The 19,885-nt window shown below is 37.0% G+C and overlaps 2 protein-coding genes across 5 annotated transcripts in view; one reads left to right on the forward strand and one right to left on the reverse strand.

The window, feature by feature from the left end:
* Nemf (nuclear export mediator factor) overlaps nt 1–13,330 on the forward strand; it is a 52,693-nt gene extending 39,363 nt beyond the window's left edge. The window contains exons 27-33 of the mRNA XM_005331734.4: nt 1,265–1,342; nt 1,701–1,898; nt 3,651–3,683; nt 5,271–5,371; nt 5,470–5,513; nt 5,587–5,666; nt 5,902–13,330. Of these exons, the coding sequence (XP_005331791.1) occupies nt 1,265–1,342; nt 1,701–1,898; nt 3,651–3,683; nt 5,271–5,371; nt 5,470–5,513; nt 5,587–5,666; nt 5,902–5,979 (612 nt within the window). The 3' untranslated portion in view covers nt 5,980–13,330. The remainder of the gene's footprint in view (nt 1–1,264; nt 1,343–1,700; nt 1,899–3,650; nt 3,684–5,270; nt 5,372–5,469; nt 5,514–5,586; nt 5,667–5,901) is intronic.
* Nucleotides 7,242–19,824, reverse strand: Klhdc2 (kelch domain containing 2). Of its 4 annotated transcripts, none has more exons than XM_005331733.5 (14): nt 19,669–19,810; nt 18,996–19,185; nt 15,762–15,841; nt 13,332–13,449; nt 11,604–11,719; nt 10,853–10,934; nt 10,605–10,688; nt 10,066–10,146; nt 9,933–9,991; nt 9,446–9,555; nt 9,000–9,072; nt 7,897–7,984; nt 7,757–7,809; nt 7,242–7,550 (listed from the first exon to the last, which is right to left on the reverse strand). In XM_005331733.5, exons 2-14 carry the CDS (start codon nt 19,146–19,148, stop codon nt 7,427–7,429), a joined length of 1,221 nt encoding a protein of 406 aa, XP_005331790.1. In that variant the 5' UTR covers nt 19,149–19,185; nt 19,669–19,810; the 3' UTR covers nt 7,242–7,426. The 4 variants fall into 4 exon arrangements, with proteins under 4 accessions (XP_005331790.1, XP_013216787.1, XP_077906298.1 ...); XM_013361333.4 differs by lacking the exon at nt 19,669–19,810 and adding an exon at nt 17,554–17,644 and having other exon boundaries at nt 18,996–19,135; XM_078050172.1 differs by lacking the exon at nt 18,996–19,185 and having other exon boundaries at nt 19,669–19,824.
* Between the last annotated feature and the right edge of the window lie 61 nt (nt 19,825–19,885).

Consider the following 19,885-nt stretch of genomic DNA (forward strand, 5'->3'; position numbering starts at 1 on the left):
ATAAACTTTGTAGTGATCTGTTTGGTACAGTATGGTTCGCAAATGAAGTTGTGAAATTGTGAGTTTTTTTAAAGTTTAAATGAATAGAAGATGTAGGCAAAAAAAAAAAGAGTCCTGTATGACTTCCTTTGATGACTAGCTAGGAAGACAGTCTTTAGGCAACACAGAGAACTCCAACATCTCCTCAGAAGCTCTCAGTTTATGTAGGAGTAGTACTAGGGATTCGATCCAAGGTCTCATGCATGATGGGGCAAGTGCTCAACCACTGAGTTACCTGCAGCCCCAGAGCTGATCTTTATTGAGAGAACTTAGTTTCTTTTTCAATTATCAATGTGATTTTGGGTAGAATTTTTATGTATTTTATTAAATGGAAATGATGAATAAAAAAATAATCTATATAGAATATACTTTTTAAAATGCTGTAGCAGTATTAAGAAGATTATGTGCTAATATGTTACTGTATCTTTTGAAAAATTAACTCAGGGCTTTGGGGTTTTGTAGCTCAGTGGTAGAGCATGTGCTTACCATGCTCAAAGCCCTGGGTTCAGTCCCCATTGCCTAAAAAAGTTAGTCACTGGTAAATGCCTAGGCCTGCATTAGCTGATTTCCTGTTTTTCCTTTATGTGTACCATGATTCTAACTAAATGTAATGACTGCAGTTACTACTCCTTGGTCTTTTCTTTTTTATTCTTGGTTTTCCCTTATTCCCAGATGCTATAAAATTTACTTCTTTTTTTAAAAAAAAAAAACTTTCAGATTTTGCTTCATTTACTCCCCACAGTTTTTGCTGAGACTGAAAATGCCTCCTTTTTAAAAATTATCTCAGAAAAAATTGTTTATACTTTTTCTACATTTTTAAATTTAATTTTAGTGTTTTGGCAGTGCTGGGGATTGAACCCTGGACTTTGTGCAGATGAGGGAAGCACTCCATGAACTGAGCTATATCCCCAGCCCACCTTCCTACAATGTTTTAAATGTTAATTTATTCTTATTTCTATATGTATCTTCTCTTTACCATATGGCAAATTCTTTGAGTATGACTATGGCTTTATCCTTCTTTGTATCTGTCATATTGTTTATAATGGTGCTTTGTTCAATAAGTTCTTTGTTGTGTGTGTGTTTGGTGGTACTAGAGCCTCACATGCTAGGCAGGTACCCTACCACTTAGCTACATCCTCAGCTCAATAAGCATTTTGACAGAGATTAAAGAGTCACCTTTTCCCTACAAATATTTGTTGACCATTTTACTGTTGAATTTTTGTAGAGTAAAATGAAAAAAATGAAGGAAAAATACAAAGACCAGGATGAAGAAGATCGTGAACTTATTATGAAATTGCTGGGGGTAAGTAACATTAAGAACATTCCTTTTGCTTTTCAGTGGACACCCAGCCCATGCTTAACTTGTGATAAACATTCAGTACATCTTTATTAAAAATCTTTTTTTTTTTCCCTTTTGTTGTACTGGGGTTTGAACTCAGGGGCATTCTACCACTAAGCTACATCACCAACCCTTTGAAAATTTTTATTTTGAGACAGGCTTTTGCTAAGTTGCCCAGGCTGGCCTTAAACTTGTGACCCTCCTTCCTCAGGCTCCCAAATCACTGGAATTACAGGCGTGTGCCACCACATCCTGCTGTCTTTGGGAAGATCTTGACAATAATATTGATAACATTAACTGAATTTTCCTCTATGAATTGAAGTCTGCAGGTTCAAACAAAGAAGAAAAAGGGAAAAAGGCAAAGAAAGGAAAAACAAAAGATGAACCTGTGAAGAAACAGCCCCAGAAACCTAGAGGTGGACCCAGGATTTCAGAGAGCATTAAGAAAGAAACTCCAGCCCTTGAGGTTTTAACTCATGAGTTACAAGACTTAGCTGTAGATGACTCACATGATGACAAGGTAAGGCTTCCACACATGTGGCAAGTGGCAGCCGTCTTACTAATGAAAAGGCATCTTAGAAATGCAACCTGAAAGCCTAAAATTACAGTGTCTAAGCACAAAAATGGTAAGTGTTCACTGCTAATAAAAATTTGTCATAAACCATTAGAGAATAATCAGTTTTATGAAGAGGATTTGATTCTGATAGGAACTTAATTAAAGTAAGACAAAGAATTAGGCTTCTCTTAAAGATGAATGAAAAATAAATTTTTAAAGCATTTTTTTGTATACTATATATTATCTTAATATATGTTGAAAGTGGTTACATAATTCAAGGGCCAAATCCTAAGGTGCAAAAGCTCTGAGAAGTAAACTTTTCCAGGGTTGGAGGTGTAGCTCAGTGGTAAAATGCTTGTCTGGCATGTACAAGGTCTGATGTTCCATCCCTATCATCACCCAATTCCTCCCAGAAAAAAACATTTTCCCGATAAGATAGTTGTCAATTGTTTTATCAACTGGATACAGTAAATCCAAACTTATATATCATCTTGCATGAATATATACATCTTGACATTCTGAGCATTTATTTTTATAAATTTGTGTAAAATACAGGATGAATCAAAATTTTTTACTTTCCTGATCAGGATTGTTTTTATTTAAAGCTTGAGTATAATTTGTGTTTAGGGGGCTGGAGTTGTGACTCAGTAGCAGAGCACTTGCCTAGCATGTGTGAGGCACTGGGTTTGATCCTCAGCAGCACATATAAATAAATAAATAATAAAGGTACACCAACAACTAAAAAATATTTTAAAAATTGTGTGCTTAGTATAGGTGATATAGGGATTTTATATTACAATATTTTCTTTTTTTTTCCTCTCCTAAACAATGTTGTTTAGTAATTCTAAAAACTCATTTGGGCGGTCTCATTTTTTTTACCATATTCTGCAGTTTATTCTGTAAATCCTAAATGCACATATATTCATAAGATAATAATTATTAATGTTCTTTCATGGGTAGGTGCTATGGTCTGAATGTCGGTAACCCCCCCAAATTCCTATGTTGTAAACGAAGTACCCAATTTAATAGTACTAAGAGGTGAGGACTAGAGGAATGGGATTAGTACCTTAAAAAAAAGGTTGAAGGGAACGCCCCTTCTGCCATGTGAGCCAGCAGCAATGTGCCTTTTTTGAGGCATGCCCTTACCAGACACTGAATCTGTTGGTATCCTGATCTGGGATTTCCTAAAACTGTGAAAAGTATTCTATTAAGTTTTTCAGTTTAAGGTATTTCATTCTAGCAACCTGGACAGACTCAAGTTATTTCCAAATAGATTTTTCATATCAAAGTAATAAAATTATGTATATATCTTAGTATTTGAAAAATTGTCTAAAACTATTAAACAGAAATTTAAAAATAAAAGTTCTTTTCACCAGAATTTTCCATTTTCTTTTCCCTTGACAAACATATCAAGCTTAATTGTCATTTTAAATTGTTCCTACAATTTTCATAGCTATAAGATGTACTGTATGTGAAGGATTTTTTTCTTTCCACTTCACGGAACTGTCCTTTTTCTCTTTGAATGGTATTGCTTTTTGAAATATAAGCACACACACCAATCCACTTCAGAGTATTGGTACACTAAATAATACATCCTTGGTGCCCCTACCCTGTGGGTTGGATATGACAGTCTTATTATTTCACTATTTTTTTCTCCGCATGGTTTAATGGTTTCAAATTTCATTGCTGACTTTTAATTTTCGTATATTTGAACAGGAAGAGCAGGATCTGGATCAACAGGGAACTGAGGTATGATTTTTATATTAAGATTAATATTACAACAGTTTTCTTATAGTCCTATCCCAGAATATTTGATACAAAACTTCTACCTAATTAAAACTTAAGACTACATGATCTTGAGTCAAACTTTCAGGATTTGAATTCCAAGCCTGCTGGATATAACTATGTAAACTTGGAAGTAGACTTTGTGCCTCAGCTTCCTCATTCTTTGTGCCTTATTGTTATGTTTAGTAACTGTACCTACTAGGAGACTTGTTTTGAGAATATATGTGATACATTTAGAAAGGCATATGACACAAAGCCAACACTCAGGTCACCATTTTGTCCTAAATCTAATTACTGACTCTAATACATAAGGTCAGTCTTATAGGCAGCCTACCCACCAAATGAGAATTCTAAGAAGCCCTGGGATTTCTCCTGAAGAACAGGTGAAAAGGCTATTCTAGCCTGGGTTTCTCAACTTTGGTACTGTTTACAGTTTGGAATGGATAAAACATCCCTGGCTTCTGAGGTATCACATGCCAGTAAGCACTTCCCCTTCTTTTTTCCCTCCCCTCGTTGTAAAAATCAAAACTGTGTCCTCTGGGGCACAGAAATTATTGGTCAAGAATCACTAGTCTCTGGGCTGGGGATGTAGCTTAAGCGGTAGTACGCTTGCCTAGCATGCATGCGGCCCAGGTTTGATCCTCAACACCATATACAAACAAAGATGTTGTGTCCGCCGAAAAACTAAAAAATAAATATTAAAATTTCTCTCTTGGGCTGGGGATGTGGCTCAAGTGGTAGTGCGCTTGCCTGGCATGCGTGCGACCCGGGTTCGATCCTTAGCACCACATACAAACAAAGATGTTGGGTCTGCTGAAAACTGAAAAATAAATATTTAAAAAATTCTCCTCTCTCTCTCTCTCTCTCTCTCTCTCTCTCTCTCTCTCTCTCTCTCTCTCTCTCTCTCTCTCTCTCTCTGTCTCTAAAAATAAATAAATAAATAAAATTTCTCTCTCCTCTATCTCTCTCTGATCTAGCTGAAGTCCCATTTCCCTGCAACAGATTTAAATCTATTTGTGGCCAGATGTGATGGCACACACCTGCAATCACAGCTGCTTGAGAGTCTGAAGCAGGACCTCCCAAAGCAGCTGTGATTACAGGTGTGTGCCACCACATCTGGCCACAAATAGATTTAGAGGCTAGACTGCACAAATTAGCAAGACCCTGCTTCAAAGGGACAGCGGGGTGTTGCTCAGTGGTCAGGCATCCCTGAATTCCATCCCCAGTACCAGAGAAGGGAAAAAAAAAAATCTAACTGTGGTCATTACCGTGTATCATCATAATCCACAGGATTGTTCTCCATCTCAAGTAATTTTTAGGTATTGCTGTCATTATTTAGGCTATATCAGAAAAAGTTAAATATATGTTGAAATTTCAATTGACTTAGAATTTTCCTCATTCTTTGTTTTTGTGGTGCTAGGGATGGAACCCAGGGTCTCACAAGTACTAAGCAAGTGTTCTCTACCCCTGGGCTATATCCCAGCCCCTAGTTTTCTTTTTTTAAGGCTGTTGTAAATTACTTTTATAATTGTTTTTATTTTCCCCTTTTAGGAAAATCTGTTTGATTCTTTGACAGGCCAGCCACATCCTGAAGATATCATACTATTTGCCATTCCAATATGTGCCCCTTATACCACCATGACAAACTATAAGTAAGTTACCATTAGTTTACTCAAAATAGTTGACACAGTGACTTTTATGAGCTGTTTTATAATCTCTATTTAGTAACTCATGCAATTTCTTTTTAAAGGTATAAAGTGAAACTTACTCCTGGAGTTCAGAAAAAGGGAAAAGGTAATTTTTTAAAATTATGATTTTAAGCAGTTCAGTGACTGAACAGAGCCAGATTCTTGTTTTCTGTTTACAGCTGCCAAAACAGCCTTGAATAGTTTTATGCATTCCAAAGAAGCAACAGCAAGAGAAAAAGACTTATTCCGCAGTGTGAAGGTAAAGTTTTCCTTCAAAACTCTGGAGATTGGTGGTATAGTTAAATATTTTCTCAGTTATTTTCTATTGCTTTATAGAAAATGCTGTCTTAACTTGAAACTTGAAGCAGTAAAATCATTTCCATTAAAAATTTTGGATATGCCTTTCTTTTCACAGCAGAGGATTCATAGTTGTTTAAAAGAAACATGATTTGCCATATAGAATGTGAAAATATTCAGCAATTTTCTTTTTTTAGGACACAGATTTATCAAGAAACATTCCTGGCAAAGTGAAAGTATCTGCACCCAATCTTCTGAATGTGAAAAGGAAATAGCTGAAATGAAATCCTAAAATATTTGAGAAGACTCAATTTTATAGCCTTTTGGAAGTTCAGAGATGAAAACACCATGTAACAGGACTTCCACATTTAAAAATGAACTAAACATTGCCTTGCTGTATTCGCCAAAACGACTTAATTCTTGGTTTTTTCCAGTTTTATATAGAGGAAACACTATCTGATAGGATTTCCTAAAATATCTGTGAAAAGTTAAATGCTAATAATATTCATCTGTAGTTATTCTCCAACATTATCTTGAAGTTTGGGAGGTTAATATTAAGTATTCATTTCATGATGTAAAGAAATTGAACAGTGAAGTGTGGCTCAGTTGCTTAAACTACTGACTTGGTAATCTACTGTATATAACATCTAACATATATATATATATACACCTGTATATATATATACATATGTATTTGTGTGTATATATAGAGAAACAGGCCAATCATAAGGGGTTTTTGTTGTGGGAATGGGGGCGATTAAACATTTAGTATTGTGTCTTGAAAACCTTGTCAAAAAATATAGTAGAGCAGATGTAAAAAATACTAATTCTTATGACTCAGAGCTTGAGAAATAACACCTAAAAGAAACTGGTATTGATCATTTCGATGCATTTATACATCTTCATTTTTCATCTTAATTTCTTCCTTGTAATCTCATTCAGTTCTGTACCATTTTCTTTTCCATGTCTAGTAGTTATCAATAGCATGTAATAGAATATCAACCTATAATATCAGAAGTGCACTTTAGGCTTACCACTAAAGATTCCTGACCCAGCTTTCTTCTTCTGTCTCCTATCAGAATGGAGAGTAAAGTCATACATTATTTCCATTCATTTATGAGCTATAAAATATACTTTTTTAATTGATTGGACAACATCTGTCTATCTTCAACCACTTTCTTGCCCCAGCCCCTGCACCAAAGTGTTAAGGTCAAGTATTGAATAGCTGTTGGTCCCTCTAACAATTTTTAGTCTCTATTGAGAATAGTTTTCCATTTGAAATTAATGTTTAAAAAAACCATTTTATTGTATTTATGATGCTAGTCTATAAAATTATGGACTGTTCTTGCTATTTAAAGAAAAACTAAAATTCCAATGTTTTCTTAAAAAAAACACTACCATTTTGATAATGGTAAGATTATTTAGTATGTTTCTATAGATATATATCCTGAAGTTAACAAAAGGAAATGTAATAACCATTCTTTGGGGTAAAAAGCCTAAGTGTTACTTTTTTTTTGCTTTAATAGAGGAAAGTTACTGGTGTTAAATACATTTATTGTAAACTTTGACACAAAAATAGGTTCTCTAGGCCATTCACATGCACATTAAAATCAAAAAGCTGCAAACTACAACAATGCATATAATTATACAAATGATGCCACTCTGTGATGATTACAGGATTGTTGTCCATGCAAGGAGATCTGAGGCATTATCTATGACGCCTTAAGATCCAGAAGTGTTGTTACTACCAAACCTCTGATTAACACTGTGAAGTAAGTGTTTTGGAAGGCAGTTCCACGAGTTGGCTAACATTTCTTTAAAGCAAATGACTGCTTCTAAGCTTAGCCTGAAAAGTGGACAAAAGAAAAATAATTTCACTTTGCTGTTTAAAGTACATTAACTTGAATTTAAAGTTAAATAAATAAGTAATAAACCTCTTTCTTTAGGAACTGATTACATCAATGAAGATTCATTGCTCTTAAATAATCCGTAAACCTGTGTGTTTTTTTTAAGAACACTAAAGTGTCAAGTGCCAAGGAAAAATTTACTTACCGTACAAGAGATTTTGGTTGAACTGAAAATATAAGTATTTCATTACTGTGTGCCTGAAAAATAGAGGTGAACACATTAAAAACAAAAAGGCAAGTGCATCACAGATAAGTTTCAGTAGTAATATGAAGTGGTATACTTACAGCTCTGTGATGAACCAGCAGATTGTTGGCACACCCACCAAAAACAATCACTTCTCCTTCATCACTAGCACAAGCTGTATGCCATAGCCTGAATTTTAAAAAAAACTTGGAAGTCACCCAGAAGACCAAATTGATCATTCACACTCATAACTAGTGAAATAAAGATTAGAGATCTTAAGATAGTTTTTGTGCCTAAACATGACCATGAGAAATAAAACCTTACGGAAAAGTAGTAGAACTAGAAAAATCAGTGTTGATTTTATATGGATATTATTTGTCTCTGTTTCATTTATGGAGTGAAGAGTTTGAATTCAATGATGTGTTTTGTAGGTCTTTGATAGCAATAAGTTAGCCTTACACAGAACATCTGAGGGGTGCTGAAGTTCTGCCCCAATAAGCTGAAAGTCTTAAAGCCTGATAATTCTATAGAAAAGTCATTTGAACCAAATGAAATCTTAGTGGCATGCCTGTGCTTGCATTAGAGGATTAGGGGAAAAATGCAGGTGATATATCTAAATGTGCTTTGAACTCCATTGCTGAGTAAATCATTGTCCTTAACAATTCATTTGACAATGATAATTTGATTTATCCTGTTGTACATTGCTGTTGTAAATCTAATCAGCAGTTGTTTTACCTTCACATACATTAAGATTTTTAAATTCTCCCCTTACAAATTCCTTTTGTTTTTGTTTTAATTACAAACTTAGGTGCCGTTCAACTCAGGTAAACAACTTGCTTTTAAGTTTTAACTGTGTCAATAATTTTTTGATAGCAGAAGGAAAGGGTAGCCCTATTCTTCCTACACAGATAATAACAGAAAGGCATTTGATACTCAAATTAATATTGGTTTTCCTTGGCTGGGAATATAACTCCATGGTAGAGTACTTGCCTAGCATGTGCATGGCCCCTGGGTCCAATCTCCAGTATCACAAAAGAAAAATATTGGTTCTCTTTGAGAAGTATGATGTTAAACCCTAATAGATACCAAGATTTTTAAAAATAAGAATATGGGTAAAATATAGCTAAAATATCCTCAGTTTTATTAGTCTTGCACATTTCTAGGCCTAATTCAGTATAAGAATTATCTTTTAAATAGTTCATACCTTGGTTTTTCAGTATAGGGATGATTAAACTGTATCCATTCATTTTTACTGATGCAGTAAGTCCAGGCATCACCTGATTGAAGCAAAATTTAAAAAGCTGTGATGTATGTTTATCTTTCATTATGACATTGATGTTTAAAGGGCACAACTTGTGCAAAAAAAGTAATGAAGTTTTTCCTTTTTTCCCCTCCTTTTTTTCTCTGCAGTTAACCACCTTTGCATGTTACAGCCTTTCAAGGCTTTTACATACTGCAGGTTATTTCTCTACTGGAGGAATGGATTTATGACATAATATGTACAATGTAGCATAATTTCAGTATGTATGGGATCAAAATTAATAAATCTCCAAGCCAACCCTATACTCTCTTGATACATCTAAAATAAAATGATTTTCAGCAAATCATATGTAAGTGATATATAAATATTTAAGTTTTTTAAAGACTCACTTAGTGGCTGTTTTTCAGTGGTAAATCCTCCAAAGAGAAAAAGATGATCTGAAGAAACTGGTGTTAGTGAGTGCCAGGATCGGCCGACAGGGCATACACCTTGTGGAATTCTGAAAATAAGTTACAACATCCGTTTCAAAGTAGCTACTATATTTAATGCAGAGAAATATTTAAGTTTTCTTTTAAAATTTAGATGGGATTATTAGGAAAGGAGACTTAAGGGTCTTGGTATTAACTACATGCTTTATACTGGCCACCCCCCCCCCCAAATAAGGCAAACATTAAAGCCCATGCTTGCTATGCCAGGCACATAGTTTTTGAAACTGGAAATAAGATTCCATCCTTAAGAACCCTGGTAATCATGTTTATTAAATTCATAGTTAAAGAAGATTAAAGCAAGTTTATTACATACTAATAATAAGGTATAGGGAGAAAGGGTTTTTTTAAAAAAAAACTTTTCTGAATAATTATCTAAAGTGATACTTGCAATTCATTCCACTCCCATGTATCCAGATTAAGATAGTGAAGATCATTCATTCTAGCATCCTAAAAAAGGATAATTAAGTAGTTACATTTTGAAGAATTCAAAAGTAAGCTATTGAAACTGTTTATATACTCACTCGGTATCTGCCTCCAAAAACAAAACCTTTGTTTCCAACAGTTGCACAGGCATGGGCAGCACGAGGTGAAGGTGCTTTACCCTATTAAAAAGTAATAAAAGCAATTTAATAAATAAGTGAACTATTTAGAAATGGGGAAAATCCAGTCTTGATGTAGAATAAGAATATGCAGAATACTTGAGTTTTTAAAAGCTGAAGCATAGACTTCTAGACAACAGCAATACTGAAGACTGATGCATTATTTAATATGTATCAGAGGGAAAGGAAATCTAATGTAAGTTCCCATTAGAACTAGATTATATATTACCAGTATCAGCTGCTATTATATACCATCTATTAGGTAATAAATGTTGGGTTAGTCTCTTTATACATTCATTAAACTACTCTGAGTTCTAAGTTCCTTGGAAAATAATGAAAACTATGGATTGTCTCTCCAGAAAACAAGAAACAGTAGTTTCACATCATCTCCCAACTCTGGCATATTCCCCTCTCCTCTAAATAGCCTTGCTTTAATGGTATATTATTGCTTATTAACTCACAGTAGTTAGAGGCTGGCTCCAGGTAAATGTTTCAGTGTCTAAAATATGTACATGATCATTCCATCCTCTTGGATGACTTGAATTCTACAGAAAAAAAAAGACCCTCTTTGAGTTAGTTTACAGATAATGTTTATAAAATTACACAGCCACGTTCAATTTATTAATAAGTGAACAAAACTAATAGTGTATATAAAATGTATTATGTCAGCATACTAAGTAGGCCATATGCAGACATGAAATATACTTACCCAAAAAGATGTTTCATCAAATTCAAAAGTTCCCAATACTTTATCTTCAGGTAAATAGCCATACCCTCCAAAAAATATTAGCCTGTTTGATTAAAAAAAAAAAAAAAGACACTAAAAATTCAAACATCCACAGGATAGGACCCAAGGAATTTTTCTCACTATTTTTTTGCAATATTATGGATTGAACCCAAGGCCTTGTGCATGCTATGCAAGTGCTTTATCATTGAGCTGCATACCCAGCCCTTTTTTTATCTTATTTTTAAAATTTTGAGACAGAGTCTCACTAAGTTGCCCAGGCTGGCCTCGAACTTTCAGTCCTCTTCCTCAGGCTCCTAAGTGATTTTTTTTCTTAATTTGACATATAGTACAAGTTGAAAAGTTACACTTATATATATGAATATACTTATTCAAATAATAATAGCTAACAATTATATCTTAAGTACTGTGTTAAGTGCTTTTATGTGTTAATATATTTAATATTCATATTGGTCCTATGAGTTATATTCTATACTGTTTATTGCGTAGGATATTTGAATGGTAAATTACTTTCTGCATAAAAATCCAAACCTACATTACTTTCTTTTTTTTTTTTAAAGAGAGAATTTTAATATTTATTTTTTAGTTATTGGCAGACACAACATCTTTGTTTGTATGTGGTGCTGAGGATTGAACCCGGGCCGCACGCATGTCAGGCGAGTGCGCTACCGCTTGAGCCACATCCCCAGCCTCCCTACATTACTTTCTAACTCACTTGTTTTTATATACCCAGACACCAAGTTTGTCCTTTGATGATGGAGGAATTCCTTGGCAATCAATTCTTTCCCACTGTAACACTCTATCTGTAGACCTTGAATCCAGCATGTAGAACTGTCAGAAGCAACAAATTCAGTTAGATTTCGTTATGTGGAAGAAATTCAACTTTATTTAGCAGTTAATTTTACTGTGGCTTATAATAATGAAGGTGCCATCTAATTCAGTGTTACTGAAATTGTGACTATAGACTGACTGCCAGGTGGGTCGGAGTCAAGATTACTAAGAACTTGTGACAGAATGTAAATTTCTAAATCACTAATAACAGTTATTTCAACTAATTTTTCATAGCCACCCTTTTATGATGAAGGAATCAACAATGTGTTTATTTACCATCTGGCATAAGCTCCTTATTTTGCTGTAGACAGGCACTTTGAGTCAAACTGATTTGATTTATACATATTAGGACAGTATTACCAAAAACCAAAATCAAGTTTGTCAATTTTACCTTTAAGTTCAATTTAACAAACACATCTTCAGTGCCTACCTGGGAGCTCCTAATTCTGGGAGCTAAAGATCCATCAGTACTTAAAAGGTTAAATGTTGTCTACCCATCCAGGTAACTGGATATATTGACATATCAGTCACTTCTCAAACATTCAAGCTTCCTTTTGGTCAAACTTAGAACACTGAATCCTAGCCATCTGTGACCACCCTCTAAAACTCACAGCTCTCCTTTCCAAGCTTTTTCAGATTGTGTCAAAGTTATTTTTCTCCCCCAGGGCTCTGAAAAATATATGGCCAAACTACAGCTCAAACCTCTTAGGCATAGAACCATTTCTTTAAACAAAAATCTTGAAAGCCCAATATGTAAAAACAAAAGTGGAGTTAATACTTGTTTAAATGGGGGAGGGAGGGGCAGTGTGGAGCCCACCTAACACTATACATTCATTCTTCTCATGGATACCTCAAAGAAATCCCTGGTTTCTAGAAGCACAGTTTGAAACCATCTAAACCATATATCACACCTACAAAAAAATCCCTGGCATTTCCTTGAGTAAAATATACTTGATTATGTCTCTGGCACCATTGACTACCCCTATTATTCAGTTTAAACATTACCTCTTGGTTGACCAACTCTTTGGTTTTCTACCAAACCCAATGTCAAGGACTCTTTTAGAATTAATAATATTTACTATATTATTACTTGTGTCAGGCTGTGTGCATATAATCATTTACTTATGTGTGTCCCTTCCAGATTGAACTCCTTGAGGTAGAGACTGTTATCATTCATCTTTCTCTGCAGTGTCCAACTCGGCATATAAGGTGCTTACTAAGTTGCCAAATAAATGAATTGATAGGAGTCTGCCTATATCATGTGTCCTTCTGAATCTTAGAAAATCTGTCTCTTAATGGTCTGAAGAGAACAAATGACAATTTGGAGAAAAAATATGTGAGCAAAATCTGAGCAGCAGTGTCTTAGGGTATCATATTATAGAAATGTTACTATCTGGGTTTTTTTCAGTGTCAATTTATCCTTATGACTTTCTGAGTGTTCTGTTCATCTTTACCCTTCCCTCCATGATTACATCTTGTTTCCAATTTGTATCCTAATCAAAGTACATAATATTTTTAAACTGGAACAGATATAAACATAACCTGACTTGAGTAATGTGAGGTCGTCTAAAAGAATAAACTTGCCTTGAGCCATAATTCTTAGAACACTAACCTTATTTGTATTGCCTCTTGAATGGTGTCCTCCAAACAAGTACAGGACCCTGTCTACACACACAGCACAGCTTCCTGACATAGAAGGAGGAACATCACCTTCAGTATTAATTTTTTTCCTGAGGGAAGGAAATTGAATATATATAAGTTTACCAAAAATTAAGAAAGGCAAAACTTCATTTTCTTCTCTTTATAGTTCCTCAATAAAGGGAGTAAAATAACAGGGCCAGTATATCTAGGGTCTCTTAGACCTGAAATCAATCCAAGGGATGAACCTTTCTCCTCTTTTTCTATTCTATGGACAATGAATAGAGCCCAGCTGGTCCTACATGCAGGCAAAATGAGATTCTGAAACCCTAAATGTTGTGTTACCTTTTTTTTTTTTTATTTTAAAGAGTTTTTTAGATGTTGACAGACCTTTATTTTATTCATTTATTTATATGCAGTGCTGAGAATTGAACCCAGTGCCTCATGCATGCTAGGCAAGCATTATACCACTAAGGCACAATTGCAGCCCCTTATGTTGCACTTTTTAAAAAATATTTTTAGTGTAGATGGACATTTTATGATATTTTTATGTGGTGCTGAGGATCAAATCCAGTGCCTCATACATGCTATGCAAGTGCTCTACAACTGAGCCACAATCCCAACCCCTTGTGTTATACTTTATTATTCTGGGAACCATTTTATATTTCTCAAATTGAACTATGCTATTTATTCACATGGCCATAAGCAGCTGTTTTATTTTCAAATCAAGACCACAGGAGGAAAACTTCAACATTCCCAGTCTTGATAGACTAATTCAGTGTTCTTTATTCAGTCACCTTTTAGCCATTTGAATGAATCTGATTCAGATTCTTATGTAATACTCAAACACCTAAGTGGTGGTGTTTATTTACTTTGTGCCAGGTACTTGTGAGTGCTTTGGTATGTATTGACTCATTCTGAATCTAAAAATGAATCTGAATCAAAAAATTCTAGGATTCATAATATTAATAGCACATTCAAGGTCCTCTGTTCACACAGATACATTTATCAGTTCATCTTTGCTAACCCTGAAATTTGACTTGTCTTTTTTTAAATTTATTTTTACTTATTTATTCATTTTGGTAGGCTTATTTTTAAAAAACGTTTTGAGTATATGTGTGTGCTATTGGGATGGAACCCAGGATAGATGAGCCACATTCCTAGCTTTTAATATTTTGAGTCAGGGTCTCACTGTTGCTCAGGCTGGCCTTGAATTTGTAATCCTCCTGCCCTAGCCTCCTAAACTGCAAATTAAAGGTGTATGCCACCATGTCTAGTCTTTAAAACTCTTAATTTAAAAATATGTAGAAGTCCTCTATTAGGGAATACTGTACTAGTAAAAGTTTCCAGTTCTCTAGAAAAAGATGTGCAAATAGCTCATAGTAACACTGATTTGCTATAATCCAGAAATAATCCTGACTTTTAGTTTAACTCTTAAGTGGGACTTCCCCTCCATTTTTGTCAGTGCTAGGACTTGACCCAGGGCCACATGCTTACTAAGCAAGTATTCGCATCATTGAGCTATAGCCCCAGTCCTCAAGTGGGCCTACTATTCTAATATTCCTGTTCTTAGATTTATAATAGGTAAAATATCAAAGTGCAAAGTTCTCACAAACCAAACCATTGGAAACCCTTTTATAAATCCCCAAACATGGTTCACCCAGCATTTTGAGCAACATTTTAATTTGAGCGACATGTTCTTTATTTATCACTGTTGTGCAATTGGCAAAAGAGATATTCTAGTTTTATATAAAAGAAAAGATTCATTTTGGTTTTTAAAGAGAACATTCTCTTTTTTTTCTTTTCTTTTTTTTAAGGGTGATCCAGGGTGATATAACCACTGAGCTATATCACCAGGTCAGAATATACTCTTTTTTAAGAGATTTGTGTAGAACTTATTTTTAGCAGATAAAATTCTAAGCCATCTAAAACCTAACAATTCAAACAAACTAAATCTTAAGATACCATGTAACAGAAGACATATATCTTAAGATATCATATATTTAAAAAGGGTATATGGAACTTTTATCATCTTTTCATTCCAAGGTCTGAAGCTGCTGCCTCCTGGTACTTTACAGAGCCCTGAATAGTATTTACAGTGCCCTGAATAAAAATTTATTCTAAGGTCATAAAAGTACCTAGTAATTACTGAACTGTTTCTGAAAAGATATTTTAAACAGAAACGAAACAGTTAAACTAGAACATTGTTTTCAGAGTAGCATCTTTTTTTTTTTTTTTTTGGTGGTGGTTCTGGGGATTGAACCTAGGGCCTTGGGTATTCTAGGCAAGCACTGTACCAACTGAACTATATCTCTAGCTCCTTAAAATATTTTTTTGCTTTGCAATGTAATTTGGTTTTTTTTTTTCAGTCTCCCCCCCCTCCCCCCGCATAATACCCAGTTACCATCTTCCAGTCTCCATGTTGTAGATCCATAGTTCTTCTCTAGGCAGATAAAAGTCATATAATCCTCTGACTTGATTACTCTAAGAAGAATCAAAACAATTGCAAATAACAGTAGTTGATATTTTAAGGAGGCATATTATGAAATTAAGGATGCAATTATGAAATTAGAATGAAAAAATAAATAAACCTTACACTTAGATTAAATGCACAATTCTCCTAGACTCTTACCACATACTCAGGGTAAAGCTTAATGTAAATAGTCCTTAATGCACATTTTTTTATATAGCATTGTAATGGTGCAAAGAGTTGAAAGGCCTCTGGGAACTTGCTAAGGCTGTTCTATCCTAAAGAGACCATGCATCAAATTTCAGTTGCATGACTTCAGGTGAGATTGGTTATCTGTGCTGTGACCAGCAGACTATACAAAGTGGCCAACTCATACCAACATATGTGTGGTGTTCTAACCAGGTTCTCCTTTCACTCATTTTATGACAAGAAATAGAGGGCATAACTGCAAATATGTGAATATTGAGTCTTTATGCAAAACTGTAAGTTCCTTATTTTATTCTGATTCCCTTCAGGTATTAACTCCTAAAGATAGCTTGCCATATGCCAGAACCAAATGCTGTCCACAAATCTCTTTATTTAATACTTACAACAAAAAAGTAGTTGATATTACAACAGGTTTTTTTTTGGAGAGGTTAAGTAATTTGCCCAACTTAGCAAGTTATGGTGGAAGAAGAAATTCTTCTTTCCTGAACTTTGATGACTGCCTCACATTTTCAGTCTTTGATCCTCCCTGTACACTTTGTCTTTGTTCTTTTTCTTTTTTTTTTTTTTTGCATTTCTTAAATTATTATTATTTTTTACTTTGAGATATTTATAGATTCACATGAATTTGTAAGAAATAATTCAATTCTTTTGTACTTTTTACCCACTTTTTCCCACTAGTAACATCTTACAAAGCTGGAATACTGCAATATTAATAAAATTCACCAATCTTATTTAGATTTCCCACTTAAAGTGGGAAAAATGTAGAACTAGGTACTCCTTGGCCACTTAAACAGTGTCAACACAAACCGTAAACTGAAAATGCAGTTCACTTAAAATTAGTGTAAACGTCCAATAAATTTGGATAGTAAACTACAGCAATAGATCAGTTAACCATGTAAACATTTCTTTTTCTACTCTCTTAAGTGGTAGGAAAAAAAGAATGAGAAAGCATTGAAAGTTAACCTGCTAACCTCAAGGAGACCAGCCTGGCCTGGGGAGGAAAACCCACTACTATAAAGGAAGCCAAAGTTTACTACCCTTGAAACAATTCTCAAGGGTTTCCTGTGCCTGCTGTCAAGAGTACCAGTTTAAAAAAAAAAAAAAATATATATATATATATATATATATATATATATATATATGAATGAAGGAGGGAGGGCAGGCATTTGGTAATCACGCACTTCAGTGACTGCCTCTCATGAGTTCCCCCAACCTCATAAATTACCCCCAGGACCTCATAAATTAATCAGAAATCTGCTGTGATGGTCCTCTTCCTCCCAACAACCTGAAAATCCTTTTCCTTCAATGCTGATTTTTACTGATAAGAATTATAAAGTAGTAATAGACTGAAGTGTAATTGAATGCTGTTTCCCCCTCAAAAGTATTTACATTTTAATAATGATCACTACATACTTAATCCCTCCCTCTTCACAATTCCATACCCCCAATCCTGATCTCAATGAGACCAGCCTGACATGGGGAGAAAAACACTACTATGAAGGAAGCCAAAGATTACTACCTTTCAAACAATCTCCAAGGGTTTCCTGTGCCTACTGTCTCCCTCTTCACAGTTCCATTCCCCAACCTTCTACACACCTATTCATGGGAAGCTGGGGAAAACATGGCAGGTTAATTAGGATTGGAAAAGAAAAGTACTTTTGCAGTTGAACCAAATGACAGTGTCAGGACAGCTGTCTTTGGGAGCTACCTCAAAATTGGTCAACTGTGATCAGATCAATTGTACCATGAGCTAAACTGTTACCAGAGTCACAACTCATTTAAGGCATAGGTGCAAGAAACTAGATTTCGAGTCTAGAGGGAGATCCTCCCCACCCAACCAAGGCCTCCGGAGTGCGAGGCCAGTCTACAGGTCTACCCCTGAAGCAATTCCCCCAGCCCCCGGCAAATGAAACCTCCGCGGGACATGTGATTGAACTTGGGGTCTCAGACATATTAGACAATGCTCCCTTGACCACTTACAAAACCAAAAGGAATAAAGGATTTCGTGGTCGAAATGGATCACAGTCACCCCAGCTAATAAGAGAATTCTAGAATGTAGAGTGTCACTGGAAAACGAAAACCAATAAAAGAGAGAACGAATGAGCACAGTTTTACACAGAAGACATCTGGGTAGGACTCCTCGGTGGGCGGGGCGGGGCGGGAGAAGCGGTGCAACTGGCTCTAAACTGAACTAAGCACGTTTTATGATTAGGGTAAAGAGCTGCGATCTAATAACATGTTCCTAGGGGTTACTGGTTGGTTAGTGGTGGAAATACTCCATTAATTTTCTAAATGGAGGTTTCTTCTTAAAAACTTCAACCCTTTCACGGCTGAAACCAGAGGGAAAATGGTTGTGTTCAAACAATAGTCTGGTGTAGCTGGTACTGCTTACGGCACAGGCGGGGAGGTTGAAGAAGGCGATTCCGTGGCCTTGCAGAATTCCAGGGTATTCCTACATCTGGGCCACCCCGTAAGTGGGCAAGGCTACCTATGGCCCAGCTGGCCTCAGCTTCATAGGTAAAGTTCTCCTGAGTAGTCTGGACAAAGGGTCCGGGTGACCTCAAAACGCCATCTCCTTACACACCCCCAACCCTTTTAAATAAAACCTGTTCCGTAGTCAGCCACCACCAACCCACATTAACAGTGCCCTCTCCAGAATAACGCTCCAATAGCAACAATGCGGGGGGGGGGGGCGGGCGCGGCAAGCGGGCTTTGTAAGCTAAGGTTGACGTGACAACCGCCGTGGAGCCTTGAGACGGGTTGGGGGACTCACGAGAAGACACCCCCCCACACACACACACCCAAGTAAAAGAACCAACGGGTAGAGTCGCGTGGCGAGAGATTTGGGAAGCGCCCTGGACAGCCCGCTCCTGCTGCCCGCCTGGCCACTGACCAGCTGCTCGCCTCGCCACTGACCGGCTCGCGCACCAGCCAAGCGAAGCCCGCCGGCCCCCCACTGACCTTGTAGCCGCCCCAGACGAACATGTGGCGCCCGTCGCTGACGGCTACGTGGCCGCTGCGCTCGGCTGGGCAGGCGAGCTCCATGGACTCATAGCTCTCAAAAGCTGGCCCTGGCAAGTCATCCGCCCGCAGATCCTCGTTGCCATCAGCCATCTTGAGGCTGCACTTTCGTGCACCAAGAATGTCCACACTTGTGAGCCGGGAAGAGACAAAGAAAAGGAAAGAAATGCAAAGCGGCGCGTAGCCAGGAGAAGGCAGAGGCGATGACAGGCGCGGCGTGCAGGCCTGCTGGCCGCCAGTGCGGTCTCCCGCCCTGCTCTTCCGAGCTCAGATCTCCACCGCCCCGGCGCCCTGCGTGCAGTGGGTCGGGGGCGAGGGACAGCAGTGGGGCCCAGGGCAGGAGCAGCGAGGGGAGGGCAGCCCACTCGACTGGCTAGCTCTAGCAGCCTTGCGCCCCGCCTCCAGCAGTCCAGGGCCCTTGTTTACGCCGCGGCCGGAAGCCGCCGGTTCCGCTGACGCGGCTCGTCGGGCTCCAGAATTGCGGCCGCGCTCAGCGCCCCCAGCGCCGGGTCCTCCCGCCGCCGCGGTCGCCGCAGCCCGCCCCGCCGCCCCGAGCCTGGGCCTGGACGCCTACGTGGCCCCGCGAAGTCCAGGCACGCTCCAAGTCCCCTACCTTGAGGAGCTACAAGGATATGCTAGGGTTTAGCCAGATTCGCGCATTCCATTTTCTTTTGGAGAGTTTTCCTTTCTAATTGAAGGGTGTTTTCAAAGGGATCCCAGTCTGGACAAGGCATCAAAATTTCCCAACAGGAAGTTTCCAATCTTGGCTTCTCAGATACGGAGTAAATGCCCGCTCTCCTGCGAATAGGAGGGTGGCGCCTGGGCCCGGT

Source organism: Ictidomys tridecemlineatus, chromosome 5 (genome assembly GCF_052094955.1).
Source record: "Ictidomys tridecemlineatus isolate mIctTri1 chromosome 5, mIctTri1.hap1, whole genome shotgun sequence".
Taxonomy (NCBI): Eukaryota; Metazoa; Chordata; class Mammalia; order Rodentia; family Sciuridae; genus Ictidomys; species Ictidomys tridecemlineatus.